Source organism: Myodes glareolus, chromosome 2 (assembly GCF_982192425.1).
Source record: "Myodes glareolus chromosome 2, mMyoGla1.1, whole genome shotgun sequence".
Classification (NCBI taxonomy): Eukaryota; Metazoa; Chordata; class Mammalia; order Rodentia; family Cricetidae; genus Myodes; species Myodes glareolus.
The window spans coordinates 6,860,678-6,874,306 of record NC_142027.1 but is presented as its reverse complement, the minus strand read 5'-3'; the positions used below and the strand labels follow the sequence as shown (position 1 = coordinate 6,874,306).

At 47.4% G+C, this 13,629-nt stretch overlaps 1 protein-coding gene across 6 annotated transcripts in view; it reads left to right on the top strand.

The window, feature by feature from the left end:
• The window catches only part of Dop1b (DOP1 leucine zipper like protein B), a 103,953-nt gene that overhangs the window by 64,818 nt on the left and 25,506 nt on the right, over positions 1 to 13,629 (top strand). For all 6 annotated transcript variants that reach the window (XR_015000660.2, XM_085685794.2, XM_048422904.3 and 3 more), the window contains 3 exons: positions 2,351 to 2,406; positions 3,805 to 3,909; positions 4,012 to 4,078. Coding sequence is in view for 5 of the 6 variants with exons in the window: in XM_085685794.2 (XP_085541920.2) it covers positions 2,351 to 2,406; positions 3,805 to 3,909; positions 4,012 to 4,078 (228 nt within the window). In the remaining variant the exon portion in view is untranslated. The remainder of the gene's footprint in view (positions 1 to 2,350; positions 2,407 to 3,804; positions 3,910 to 4,011; positions 4,079 to 13,629) is intronic.

The following is a 13,629-nucleotide window of genomic DNA, read 5'->3' as shown; positions in this document are numbered from 1 at the left end:
AGTGTGAGTGACAGTGGTCCAGAAACACATATTTAAGTTATCCCGAAGGACGTGTCCAACTGCGGAAAAGCTTGCATGAGTATGTAGTTCCAGGACAGAAGAAAGTCACGAAGCCGTGCATTTACAGGTTCACTGGTGTGGTCTCCAGTAGGAGCTGCAGCCAGCCCAGATGTCCGTGCTCCAGGGTTCAGATATTGTCTGGGTGAAGTTGCCAGCTCTACGGTTAGAGAACTGGGGGCTGTCACAACAGTGAGCCCAAGGCTAGCAGATCTGATGTGCCTATTAAAAGGACTAAAGATAGCCGGAGACAGCTTGGGCTGTCTGTCTGCAGCATTCTGGACGTCCTTATCAGAGGATGCTGGAGTGAATGAGACCTTTAGTTCTTGGGGTGAGGCTTAAACTGGGAAGCGCATGAGTTGTTCTCGCAAGTTTCTACCCAACCTATCTATTGAGTCTTTATCAAGACCTTTTCTAGTCACACACACGAGATGCTCACACATGGATTACAAACTTGAACTGCACACACATAAACTACAGACACGTGGATTGCACACACACATGAACTACATGCACATGGGTTGCGCATACACAAACTACATGCACATGGATACACACAAAAAAAGTACATACACACGGATTGCACACACATGAACTGCATGCTCATGAATTGTACAGACACACATTGCACACACATGGATTGCACACACTTGAACTGCATGCAGATAAACTGGAAACAGAGTAGACTGAATGTTGTTTCAGTTTGTATTCCAGGTTGGAAAATAATTGGAAGGCGGAGGAAAGGGTTTAGTTAGGGTTTCTTTTGCTCTGAAGAGACACCACAACCATGAACTCCAAGGAAAGCATGTACCTGGGGATGGCTCATGTTTCAGAGGTTTAGTCTTTTGTTGTCATGGCAGGAGTATGACAGCATGCAGGCAGATGCAGGGCTAGAGAGGTAGCTGAGAGTTCACGGACAGTAGGAAGAGACAGGGAGTCCCTGGGCCTGGTTTGCATACTTGAAACCTCCAAGCCTATAGTGCCACTCCCTATGAGCCTGTGGAGACCATTTTTTTTTTCAAACCACCACAGGAAGTCACCCTAAAATTACTTAAGGGGCAGATTACAGAATCAGCCACATGCTTAAAGGGCAGAAGTTACAAGGGCACAGATGCCTCCCCTGTTCGCTGGAGCTCTGCCTCTGGATCTCCCAAGGTTGGTGGCCAGCTTTCTCCCACTCGTGTCCCTAGATACTAAAGCTGCTGAGCCGAGAGCAGCAGGAGATCCTTGGCCAAGTGTATTCAGGAAGTGGTGTCAGGAAGCGCCCTTGGCTGGCTAGCTCTGCTGCCAGGACTCAGGGCACATTGTGCAGTTAGTAGGACCTCTTTACCGCTTTGTGTGTGTGTCTTCAGGTTAGCTGAGAGTCCATAGAAAATTGTGACTTCTTGTCTGGAGCATATAAAAAGGGAACTAGATTTTATTTGTCTGCCTGAAGTTTAGTGTTTCTCTGGTTCAGCTTCTATAAGTAGCTTTCTAGGAAAAAGTGTTTTGGTGCCATTTTTCTATAATTCTAGCTACTTGGGACTTAAGGAAGTCTGAACTAGGCAGGGCAAGCTCTTACACTGAGGGCTGGGCCCTTCCCCTGTCTAGAAGTCATTCTGTGTGTTTACTGTGGTCCACATTCGCCCCAGCTTCCCACGCAGGGCAGTTGGGGTCACACAGGCACAGTCCTCTAGGTGCTAGTAGTGTTCTGCATGAATGATTCTTTAGCTCAAACTTATATTTTATTATTTACTGTTGGTTTCATGTCGCTTGGCTACAAAACAGACAGCTTGAGGAAGGAAAGCTATAGGTATCTGGCTCATGGTTCAGAAGGCTCCATCCATGATGGTACGGAAGGCATGGTGGGCCGCTCAGTTCATGGTAGTATCAGGAATGTGTGTGGAGACTGTTCATGTCACAGCAGACCAGGAAAAGAGACAGGGGAGGCCCATCCAGGGGCCAAGATGTGACCTTCTCCTCCCCTCCCCCAGTGAGAGGTCTCACTCACCTCCCAAAGGTCCTACAGACTCCTGAATAGCACCTCCATTTGGGGAACCAGTGTGTAACATGAGTTTGTGGGAGACGGTTTCTCATTCAAACCATAGCAGCTGCAGACCTCCTGAGTTCTCTGATAGTCTCCCCCCACCACACGCCCCCACCAGCCTGGGTGATAGGTGTTGCCTCCCCCCACACACACACACACCTGGGTGACTGGTGTTGCCTTCTCTCCCTTCCTCCCGGCCTGGGTGACTGGTGTTGCCTTCTCTCCCTTCCTCCCAGCCTGGGTGACTGGTGTTACCTTCCTTTTCAGAAATCGCCCCTGGTGGACATTCCTGTGTTGCAGTTCTGCTATGCCTTCATCCAGAGGTGAGCATCTCCTCCCACAAGTCTTCACTGCAGGTGCCACCAAGGAGCAGAGTGTGGCTTGAGTTCAGGGAGCCCCTCAGAGCCTTCAACTCTTCCCCGGGCAGGGGCGTGGCCGGGGTGTGGCCTCAGCATCTGTTTTTTTCTTTCTCTGAGGAGCTGAGCTGACCTTGGATAGTTTGTATCCCTGAAGCTTTACATGGGGCCTTTGAAGCTGGAAAAGGTTCAGATTGATATGGACGTTAAAGACCCACAGTTAGGAAAGTGAAAAGGCCCCTTTTAGAAAAAGGAGAAATGGTTCTTAGGGCCTCCTGTGATTTATGCCCAGTGACTTCTGGTTTGGTTTACTCAGTTGAATTTCTATGTGGACTAAAGCTGGTGTGCAGGAGATTCCCCAGCGTGCACAGAGCCTTTAGCTCAGCTTCATCCCTGGTACAGCTTGGCCAGGGCCGTCTGTGCTGAGATAAGTGAGGGATGGAGGGGCGTACACCTCATCCAGCCAAATTCCACAGCATCCCACAATAGCGCCACCATCTGGAAACCATGTGTTTGGAACACATGAGCCTGTTCATTAGAGTTGTAGGGGACGGGGTTCATAGTAAACATGTCTGACAATTCAGTGCAGTCTCCTTGGTTCACACACCTCGGCCATTCCCTCTCCTCACAGACTACATCTGCCCAAAGGTGAACTGGGGGCTGTAGTCCTGCAGTCCCTGGGTTGATGATTAAATTCACGCTAGTTGTCAGTCTTCGCCCACGAGAGTCTTTGCGGTCCTCTGGGCTGGTCAGACCACTCCTTGGGATAGCAGTGCTGTTGTGACAACAGCTGACCTCAGAGGCCTTTGTGCTCTGAGCTGCCCAGCAGATTCAGCTTAGGTTCTTGTCATCCTTCTGCTGCAGAGGAGGAACCACCAAGGGGGAACAAGAGGTAACAAGGTAGGTGCCAGCGTGTGGACCTGCGACCCCCTGACTGAATCTGAGCTTTGGCAAACTGCTACAGTGCCTGGCATCCTCCTCGCTGCTTGAGAGCTGCCATGGGCAGCGGTCACCTTCCTTTATGCTGCATCCTTACTACCCACGATGCTTCCTGTCCTCAGTGCTGGACAAGCACAGCCAGAGAGGAAAGCTGGCTAGTTGGTTGAGGCTTTTATTTTACAGACAATAAAACCCAGAGTACCCCACACGTCAGCAGCTGAATTCCAGGTACTCTACCTGCAGATGCTTGTCCTGGTGCCAAAGCCAAGCTTGCACAGACTGTAAAAAACTACAACAGGCAAGCATTGGGCCAGTCAGATACACTGTTTGTCCATCTGCATTCCTGTATCTAAAATGTGCTTCTAAGTAAACATGGTTGTATTGGCACGCTGAGGTTGTTGTTCCCTGCTTCTGCTTCACAAACAGGCTCTCCATACCAGACTTGCAGGAGAACTTCCCTGCGCTCCTGGGCGTCCTGAAGGAGTCTGTGCAGCTGAACCTGGCTCCCCCAGGGTATTTTCTGCTTCTCAGGTATGGTGTCTGCACAGGCACAGGGACACAGTGTTTCCTGTAGGAACACATTTTATTTTATTTCTGTAACCCTCTGACCAGGAACTGTCTGTCTCCCAACAGCATGCTGAATGACTTTGTGGCGAGAACACCCAACCTGGAGAGCAAGAAGGACCAAAAAGATCTGCAGGTGTGTATGTGAGATTGTCTGCAAAGGTCGACGGTCCTGCAGTGCCGCCGTCCTTAGTGCTGCAGAGAAACCGTCCTCAGACTCGCATCTCAGCTTTGCCTGTCTTCTGAGTCTTCTCGGGCAGTGAGTTCCAGCAGGCTTGTCTGGGGGCTCTCAAAGTTGTGTTGTGTTAGAGCTGCCTGCGGGGAATCTGTGAGATGCCATCCTGCTGGCTGGACACTAATGTCTGTGAAGCACGGATATTTCTCCAAGGATGCTTTCTTTAAATCCTTCTCTTTGTCCCAATATAAAGCAATGCGTATTCATAAGAAAGTTCAAAAATACTAGAAACAGTAAAACTTACCCAGATGTGGCAGCCCGTGCCTATAATCCCAGGACTTAAGGGTTGGAATGCTAAAACTGGGAAGCTGAGACAAGGGAATCGTTATGAGGTCCAAGAAATCCCAAGGCTACTTAGTGAGACTCTAGCTCAAAAAAAAGAAAAAAAGCCGTGATACAGTTAAAATATTATTATCCTACAGTTACTAATATTGACTAAGTCTGTGGCTATTTTTTTTTTTTTCGGTTTTTCGAGACAGGGTTTCTCTGTAGCTTTGGTGCCTGTCCTGGAACTAGCTCTTGTAGACCAGGCTAGCCTCGAACTCACAAAGATCCGCCCGCCTCTGCCTCCCGAGTGCTGGGATTAAAGGCGTGCGCCACCACCGCCCGGCGTCTGTGGCTATTTTGATATTTTATCAAAGGCTTTAGTTTAAACACAGGTGTGCAGTATTCCTTGACTCCAAAACCAAATGTTACAGGGAGCCCACCAGAGATGACCATTCAGACACAGGTAGAGCCAACTTGAAGCCTTTATTCCAATTGGCCAGGCTACACTCAGGTAGTCAGGACCCAAGTGTAGCCCTGAGCATTTAGACCAAGGGGCTTTTAAAGGCAAAAGCCACATCTTGGTATCTCTGCAGCTTTAGGGGGAGGATAGCAGTTACAGGAGCTAAGTTAGCTGGAACATCTTGGCCCTGGGTCCTAGAATAGAGGTGGGTAATTTTCCACAGGATTCTTCATCAGGGATATCAAATTCTAGTTAAACCTGAACTGGCCTGAGTGAGAATCATGGATGGAGGAGCCTCTGCATAGCCTTGTCCTGTCACACTTGCACATATGGTACTCAAGTCCCTATGTTAAGGACAATGTCTGCCAGAATTTAGACATGTCCTCCTGTGTCCTCTGCCCCTTCTCTCCTGCAGGACTGGGGTCAGGTCCCTCCTCTCCTGCAGGACTGGGGTCAGGCCCTTCCTCTCCTGCGGGACTGGGGTCAGGCCCCTCCTCTCCTGCAGGACTGGGGTCAGGCCCTTCCTCTCCTGCGGGACTGGGGTCAGACCCCTCCTCTGCTGCGGGACGGGGGTCAGACCCGGGGTTTGCACAAGGCAGGTGCTAAGACAGTGCTCTGCTGCCACGCTGCATCCCAGCCCTTGGTTTTCATCATCACCATTATTGTTAGTCTCAGGTTAATACGCAAAGTGATGGGTTTCATCACGGTGTTGTTAGGTTTCGTTCTGGTCCATTCCTCTCCCCCACACTCGCCCCCCCCATCACCACCACTAGTCAGTCACCCTTTTCCTTTGTACTACGTGTGTGTGCCCCATCATCCTCACCATCATCTACCTTCCTTAAGATCTCGTCTACCCCCCTCACAATCCCGTTTCTGCATCATGACACCCCCACAATACATGTACACATAGTATACATACATACATATAGAAAACTCCCATGTAGATATAGTATACATACATATAGAAAACTCACCTGTAAACATAGTGTACATACATATATAGAGAAAATTCATAGAATTTGTTTTCTGAGTCTAGCTTATTTTACTTAACATAATGACTTCCAATTGCATCCATCTTTCTGCAAATGTCATCATTTCACTTTTTCCATATGACTGTGTAAAAATCTCACTGTTCACACTTCTGTAAAATCCCACTGTTCACACTTTTGTGAAATCCCACTGTTCACACTTCCGTGAAATCCCACTATACCACATTGTTCTTTATTCGTTCTGTCTCTTGGTAGACTCTTAGTCTAGTTCTCTTTCCTCCTCGCCCCTGGTTTTTGAGAAATGGTCCGCTTGCCTCAGTCCCCCAGAGCCTATACCACCATGACTATGACTGTTGTCTCATTTGTGTTTGCGATGCTTAGGATTACCCAGGACTGCCAGACTATATACCAAATCATTTCTAAATTTTTATTTTGAGACAAGTAATAGGTTTTCTGTAGTTCGATAGTAGGTTTCTTCACCAAGCCAGGTCAAGCCGAATTGAAAAAGTAAAAGAACAGGTTTATTCTGAGCAAAACAACTCCTGGCTGAGTTCTCCAGCCCCCAGCGACCAATGCAGGAGAAGGGGCAGGAGAAATCATGTGCCTACAGCAGGGAGCTTAAATACTCTGTAGGCAAGGGGTGATGACATATCCCCCGTAAGCTAGCTTTGTGCCTGCTAGTCCCCCAAAATCCAACGAGGAGACCAAGTCCTGTATGTAAAAGACTTTATTCCTATTCAAGTTCAAACTCAGACTCTCCATGTGTCAAGAGCCCCAAGCTCTCAGGTTTTTATAATATCAGAGGTTGGAGTGAAGGATTTCTAAGATTCAGGACCCCTGATTGGCTGACGTTTGTCTTGGGGTGTCCTGGTGAAAAAGTGATGGGTGTGTGCTGGCCGGTGATCCTATCTACAATGGCAGGAACGCTAGGAATTTCCTTTGGAGGGTCTGTTCCTGAGTGGTCTCAGTTTGTGGTCTTTCTTGGAACCAGTTATTGCCTTAGGGTAAACTACTGAGACCTGGGCCTCTCTTGAGCTTGTCATGGCTGGGTCCTATAGTGCCCAGTATGGTATGCTTTTAGGCAGAGTCTTGGGCTGCTGGCAACTTCAGGGGAGGAGCAGCTGCAGCCGCCAAGAGTGCAGAACTGAGCTGTTGGTGCCTTTGTTGGAGATTCTCTGAGAGGATGAGGTTTGGAGTGAGGGACAGGTGAGCTTCCTGCTTTCACTTCATTGTGGCTGGAGAGGTGGCTCAGTGAATAAGAGCACTGGCTGCTCTTGCATAGGATCCAGGTTCAGTTTCTAGCACCCACATGGCAGCTCACAACTGTCCGAAATGCCAGTTCCAGATGATCTGGTGCCCTCTTATGGCCTCCAAAAGTACTGCATACATGTGGCACACAGGCATACTTGCAAACAAAATACCATTATAAAAAAAAGTAAATCTTAAAGCTCTTCATTGGCTTAAATAGGCAACATTTTGTTCCATTGTTCCAACAGGCAAGCAATGGAAGTTGTTTTTCTAGATGAAGGAGGATTTGAGAAATTGGTAGGGGGGAAAACAGATCACTTATTTTATGGAAATCGGGACCGGGAAACAACAAAGTCCTGGAACTTGTCACTTAGCATCAGGCTACTTGCCAGAACTCAAGCAGAGAATGATCACCATACCAATTGAAACAGTCCCCTGTGGGGAATTTGTGGGCTACTTCCTGTTTTTCAGGAAAGCATAGTAAGGCTCACCCTGCAGGTTGGTGACCTTGCTCCCACCAGAACCCCACAGGTAGGCTTGGCTGTGAGGCTTATGCTGGCCTAAAGAAAACAGTTTTAGACATACTTTAGTTTATGTACAGTTTCGACGAAAACTGGAAAGAAATTCTCCTCCTGCCTCCACCTTCCCCTTATTGAGCTGATAGGTGTAGAAAGGCCAGAACAAAAGCCTGGAAATGCATGTGCAGATTTACCTTGGGCCCCTGTGCCCTGCAGCCACTGTCTCTGGCAGAGACTAGGGCTCCCTTCCAGCTGTTGGGTCCAGGGGGGGGTCGCACAAAGATGGGGCAGACCACTAAAGTCTAGTAAACCAAAAGCAAACATTATTCCAGAAACCAGAATGGGGGTGGGGGTGAGGGAATCTCCATGGGGCACAAAAAGATAATTGGCTAGCTGAGACCACAGCCAGAGATGGATTTTGTAAGGTTGTGGCAGAGGCCAGTTTCTGAACCCACCTTTTTATGGTAGGGACACCAAGCATTCGGTCTGAACAAAGAAATTTTTACAATCTCATGTTAAAACTCAGATACAGATTGTCTTACTTTACAATCTCCATTATCAGTTTTTCAGTTAAACTAGTGTTTGCACTTAATCTACTGCTTTCCTTGGTGCTTCCAGGTGGTGTTCTCTGAAGCCCTGTGCTCTCCCCTTTGATGCTGCCAGTTTCACATAGCAGGGAATAGGCTAGCTCTCAGTTGAGAGAGAGAAGCTCTGGCCTTGTAAATAGAGCTATGGGTAAAGCGGAATATCCCACTGTTAACAGTTAATCCTCAAGCTGCTGGGAGAGCGGCTGACAGTCTGTCCTCATTCTCCTAGGCTTACAACTTCGTATTTCTTTATTTCTACATTCCTATTTCTGAAATCTACATTTTTATTTTCTTATTCTTGGACTCTTCACCAGCATGATAGTGATGCACTCTGTAGGAAGCTGGAGGTGAAAGTCGGGTTTTGACAACAGGTCCTGGTTTCCTGTACATTCCTCAGTTCTGAGGACTCTGGTGCTCTGTGGCATCAGAAGCTGTCACATGTTGATGCGTGGAGCCCATCAGTAGCACCTAAGGCCCTGACATTGAAACGGATCTAAGCTACTTGCTCTGGAAAGTCATAGGACTGTCAAAGGGCAGTGCTGCTGAGTGCAGCCGGAACAGAGGCTGGACGCCAGTGGATGTCACCATCTCATGGTGTGATCAGTACGGCCTAAGAACGCTTACTCCAGTCCCTGGTTTTTCCGTGTACTTCCATCTTGACAGCTGTCCCCTCTCTGAAGGCATTGCTGATGAGCTGATGAGCCATTCTGCGTTTTGGTCTCTTGCTGATGGGGAGTAAAGAGAGGTGGCCCTTACATTTCCCTGGAGTCCACCTAAAGGGTTGGCATCAAAGAATAAAAGTTACACTCCTGTGACTTATGACAGGGCAAGGATAAAATTTAAATTACCCTGTGAAACAGGCAGTCAAACAAAACACAGCTCTCACTTCAGAGGAAACTAGAGTTTATTCTGAGCCAAATATGAGTGCCGTGACCCAGAGCACAGGTTTGGGTTGCTGTGGATAGCATGGTCTATCACCAGAGGGGATCACATGGACAGTCAGTGCACACGGAGCGAGGCATGTGGGGGAGGGAGCAGGTGGCGGGAAGCCAAGATCTCCGCGAAGGTGGGAGGCCACCCTATGACATCCTTAGCTTTTCGGTTGGTTTTACCTGACAGTTGAAAGGATGTAGAACCAGAGAGAGCTTTGGGAATTGAATGGTTGTTACTGAATCAAAGGCAGCCAAGAAGATAACTTGGCCCTGCATCTGTAGCAGCCAAGGGAGATCTCAGCAGCCCAGCATCTTTAGCAAGGCGTGGCTTTTTCGGACATGTCAGTTCACAAAGCTCAGCTCTGTGAGAATACACTTAAGAATGCTATGTCAGGGGCTGCAGAGTTGAGTCGGTGGCCAAGAACGCTTGATGCTCTTGCAGGGAACTCATTTGCTTCTCAGCACCCATGCAATTATGCATAGCTTGCAATCCTCTCCTAGCCCCGTGGGTACCAGGCACATGTGTGGTACATAGGCATACGTGCAGGCAAAACGCTCATACACATAAAAAAGTAAATTTTTAATACAGTCGTGGCTGTGCACGCCTTTAATCCTAGTACCTGGAAACAGAGGCAGCCTGATCTTTGTGAGTTTGAGGCCAGCCTGGTTTACAAATCCAATTCCAGGACAGCCAGGACTGTTGCACAGAGAAACCCTGTCTCAAAAAAAAAAAAAAAAAAAAAACTAAAAAAGAAAAGAAATTTAAAAGTTAAGAATTTTCTGTTAAGAGTCCTTTTATATAAACCAAGGTGAAAGCGCTACTTGGATTTTTCAAGAAAGCGCATCATGTTTAACAAAAATCAGGCAGAAAATGTTTATTATTACAAAAAAGTTATTATAAGTTTCTTACTAGAATTTGGTGTCTCATATTTTTTAACTGATCAAGTAGACTTTATAAATGTTATGGTGAGCCTACCAGAGATGACTGTGCAGACACGGTCTGTAGCCAGCTGGAGTCTTTAATCCAGAGGACTAGGACCACACTCAGGACCCCAGGGGGTAACCCAGAGCTTTTAGACCAGAAGGTTTTTAGAGGCAAAAACCCACACCCTGGGAGGTTGGAGAGAAGGCTTAGCAGTTAAGAGCACTGTCTGCTCTTCCAGAGGTCCTGCATTCAATTCCCAGCACCCACATGGTGGCTCACAACCAACTATAATGGGATCTGATGCCCTCTTTTGTCATTTGGGCTTTTATGCAAATAGAGTACTCATATGCATAAATAAGTAAATCTTAAAAAAAAGTCCTGGCATCTTGCTCTGCCGCGGCTGGGGGGAGGTTACCAGCAGGCAGGAGCTTGTTAGCTGGGATTTTCCACAGGGCTTCCCAACAAGAAGATCAAATTCTAGTTAAGCTTGACATGGCCTCAACAAGAATACAAGATGGAGGAGCCTCTGCATTGTGTTGCCCTGTCATATTAGGTTGGATTTGAATCATAGAGAATTTCAAGAATTGTTTTTTGTTTTTTGCTTGTTCTTAGCTGGGATCGCTCTGTGTTAGCATCGGCTAGCCTCAGGAACCACAGAGATCTGCTTGGCTCTGCCTCCCAAGTGCTGGATTGAAGTCATACCTACCACACCCAACTGAGCTGCAACTTTGGGTGTAATAAGCTAAAATAAGATACATAAGCTGGAGTTGTGTTTGTTTGTGGCAACATCTATAGAATTCTGGCAAAATCCATAGGACTGGCTGAGAGGTAGTGGTGCATGCCTTTAATCCTAGCACTCAGGAGGCAGAGACAGGTGGATCTCTGAGTTCGAGGCCAACCTGGTCTACAGAGCGAGTTCCAGGATAGCCAAAGCTACAGAGAAATCCTATCTTGAAAACAAACAAATAAAAAAAAATTCATAGAACTGTGAAATGTTTAAACACAGACTGCAGGTGCTACCAGCGGTCAGGTCTGGGCTGGGTATTCCAGATCCTGGGTCCAATTCAAGGAACTAAAATGAGTGCACTGTGGACCCAGAAGAGTTGCAAGCAAGCTCCTCCATCTGTTATCAGGGTCAGCCGGCCACTGAGGGCAGTGCTCCTCAGCCCTGGCCATTAGGGAACTCCTTCAAGAGCAGGCAAGAGTTTGGTTGTCAACAGGCCTTGCATGGGTGGTTCTCTGTTTTGATTGACTGGTTTGGATTATGTAAACCTTTGCTCACTCCGCATGCCCTTCCCCTTGATACATCTGATCTTAATCATAACCACACCCAAATATGCACAGGCGGAAGATGGGAAAGGGAGAACCTCTTTGAGATTCTCTCAGATGACACACCACACGAGTTCAAGTCAGAGCTGCCTTCACTCTTGTCTCAGGATGTGGTCTACATGTGCTTGAGTAGAAACGGGGAAGTACCTAGGGGCTGATGCTGGGGAGTGACGGTCCTATTGTTTGAAACAGCACCCTTACTCTGGTGCTGGTGGGAGCCCCAGGTTATCAGCAGGGTTTTAGTGCATTGTTCTGAACGGTTGCTGAGTGGAGACCCTGTAGCTAAGCTGCCCTCTCTGCTCTTGCCTGCCTCGTGCACATTACTCTCTCTATTTACCAATTGCAAATGCACACCAAGGGGCTGGAGATCTGGCTCAGCTATTGAGAACGCACACTGCTCTAAGTTTGATTCCCAGTGCCCACATCAGGTGTATCTGGCCCCCTTTTCCGGCCTGTGTCAGCGTCCCCCCACACAGACACATGTACACATAAATAAATTATTAAAAATTGAGAACACACACATGTGATTACTTATTAAGTGTGTTTTGCAGTTTAGTTTTGACATGATCACAGTGCAGTTAAGAAAATATGTACCTTCAACCCACTATGCTAGATGTACTCAAACACCCTGAATCTCAGGAGAAAGAGCGAGGCAGAGGATTGGGAGTTCATGGTGCTTCTTGGCGCAGACACACAGCCTGTTCTATATGAGGCCCTATTGAGAGGTGGGGGCAGGGGAGGAAGGATTTAAAGCCAGTCTTAAAAACAGACAGATGCTTAAATATAGTGATTTTTTTAAAGATTTATTTTCTCCAAGGAAATAGCGAAACCCACAAGAGCTTTCCTTGCTATATAAAAACCTTTGTTCGTTAATTTAAACCCACTGGTTTTTGTGACTTTTATTAAGAGTGGGCCAGTTTTTATCTTTTTGTAATTTTCACTCTATAACAGTTTTCTCTGTCCTACTCTCCTGTGTGCGACTCGTTGAGCTTGCTGAGGGCTGCATGCGTGAGCAGATGGGAAGTTACTGTTGGCGCGTGGACAGCACAATGGTGGTTATAGCACAGACACTGTCTCCTGCCCTGTATCCATGGCGTCCTAGAGTCTGGCTTTCTGTATGTGCGTTGTTCCGAGCCAGCTTAATTAGATATAAATCATTTCTATAAAACCAGGGGTTTGCGGATCTCCCTGTATAGTTTAGAACTTTTATAATTAGAGAGCTGTGGTGACGGCATACGTGTGCACTGTTGAATGGCATATGTGTGTGCTGTTGAGCTGTGGTGACGGCATACGTGTGCACTGTTGAATGGCATACGTGTGTGCTGTTGAGCTGTGGTGACGGCATACGTGTGCACTGTTGAATGGCATATGTGTGTGCTGTTGAGCTGTGGTGACGGCATACGTGTGCACTGTTGAATGGCATATGTGTGTGCTGTTGAGCTGTGGTGACGGCATACGTGTGTGCTGTTGAGCTGTGGTGACGACATACGTGTGCACTGTTGAATGGCATATGTGTGCACTGTTGAGCTGTGGTGACGACATACGTGTGCACTGTTGAATGGCATACGTGTGTGCTGTTGAGCTGTGGTGACGACATACGTATGTGCTGTTGATGCTTTTCAAATCCACTGTGAATGTTTTCGTGTCAGGCTAGGCACAGAAAAATAAAGAACAAATAAAGTTGTATTTTTTTAAGTTTAAAAAATTTGATGTGTAAATAGCACTTAATCCTCCTCTAGAATTCTGTTCTTAGCGTATAGTCTGTATGTGATGCCATTCCTGAGGAGGGGTGAACAGACATCTTCCCACCCCAGATAGGAACCAATGACAGGCTGAAGGAAGGAACCCACCAAAGTCCAACCTGGTGAACCAATGAGTTTTATTGGGGTTACTTACAGGAATATGGGTGAGGGGTTACTTTAAAACATCACACAAACCCTCCCCAGCATAAGTGACAGCTGCAACCCTGGAGCTCACTGAGAGCCTGCAGGCAGATCCAGGATTGCAAGTATCTTTTTCCTGGCAGCTCAGTTGATTTGAGCCTCTTCCAGGCCTGCTTCTGGTTTCTCTGAGCAGCTTGGCCGCTCTCTGGCTTCTCCAGGCAGCTCAGCTAGCTGGGGAATCTTCCTGACAGCTCAGCTTGTCTGATTTGCTAGGCAGTTCATCCTGTCAGCCTCCTGACACCTTTTTGCCCAAG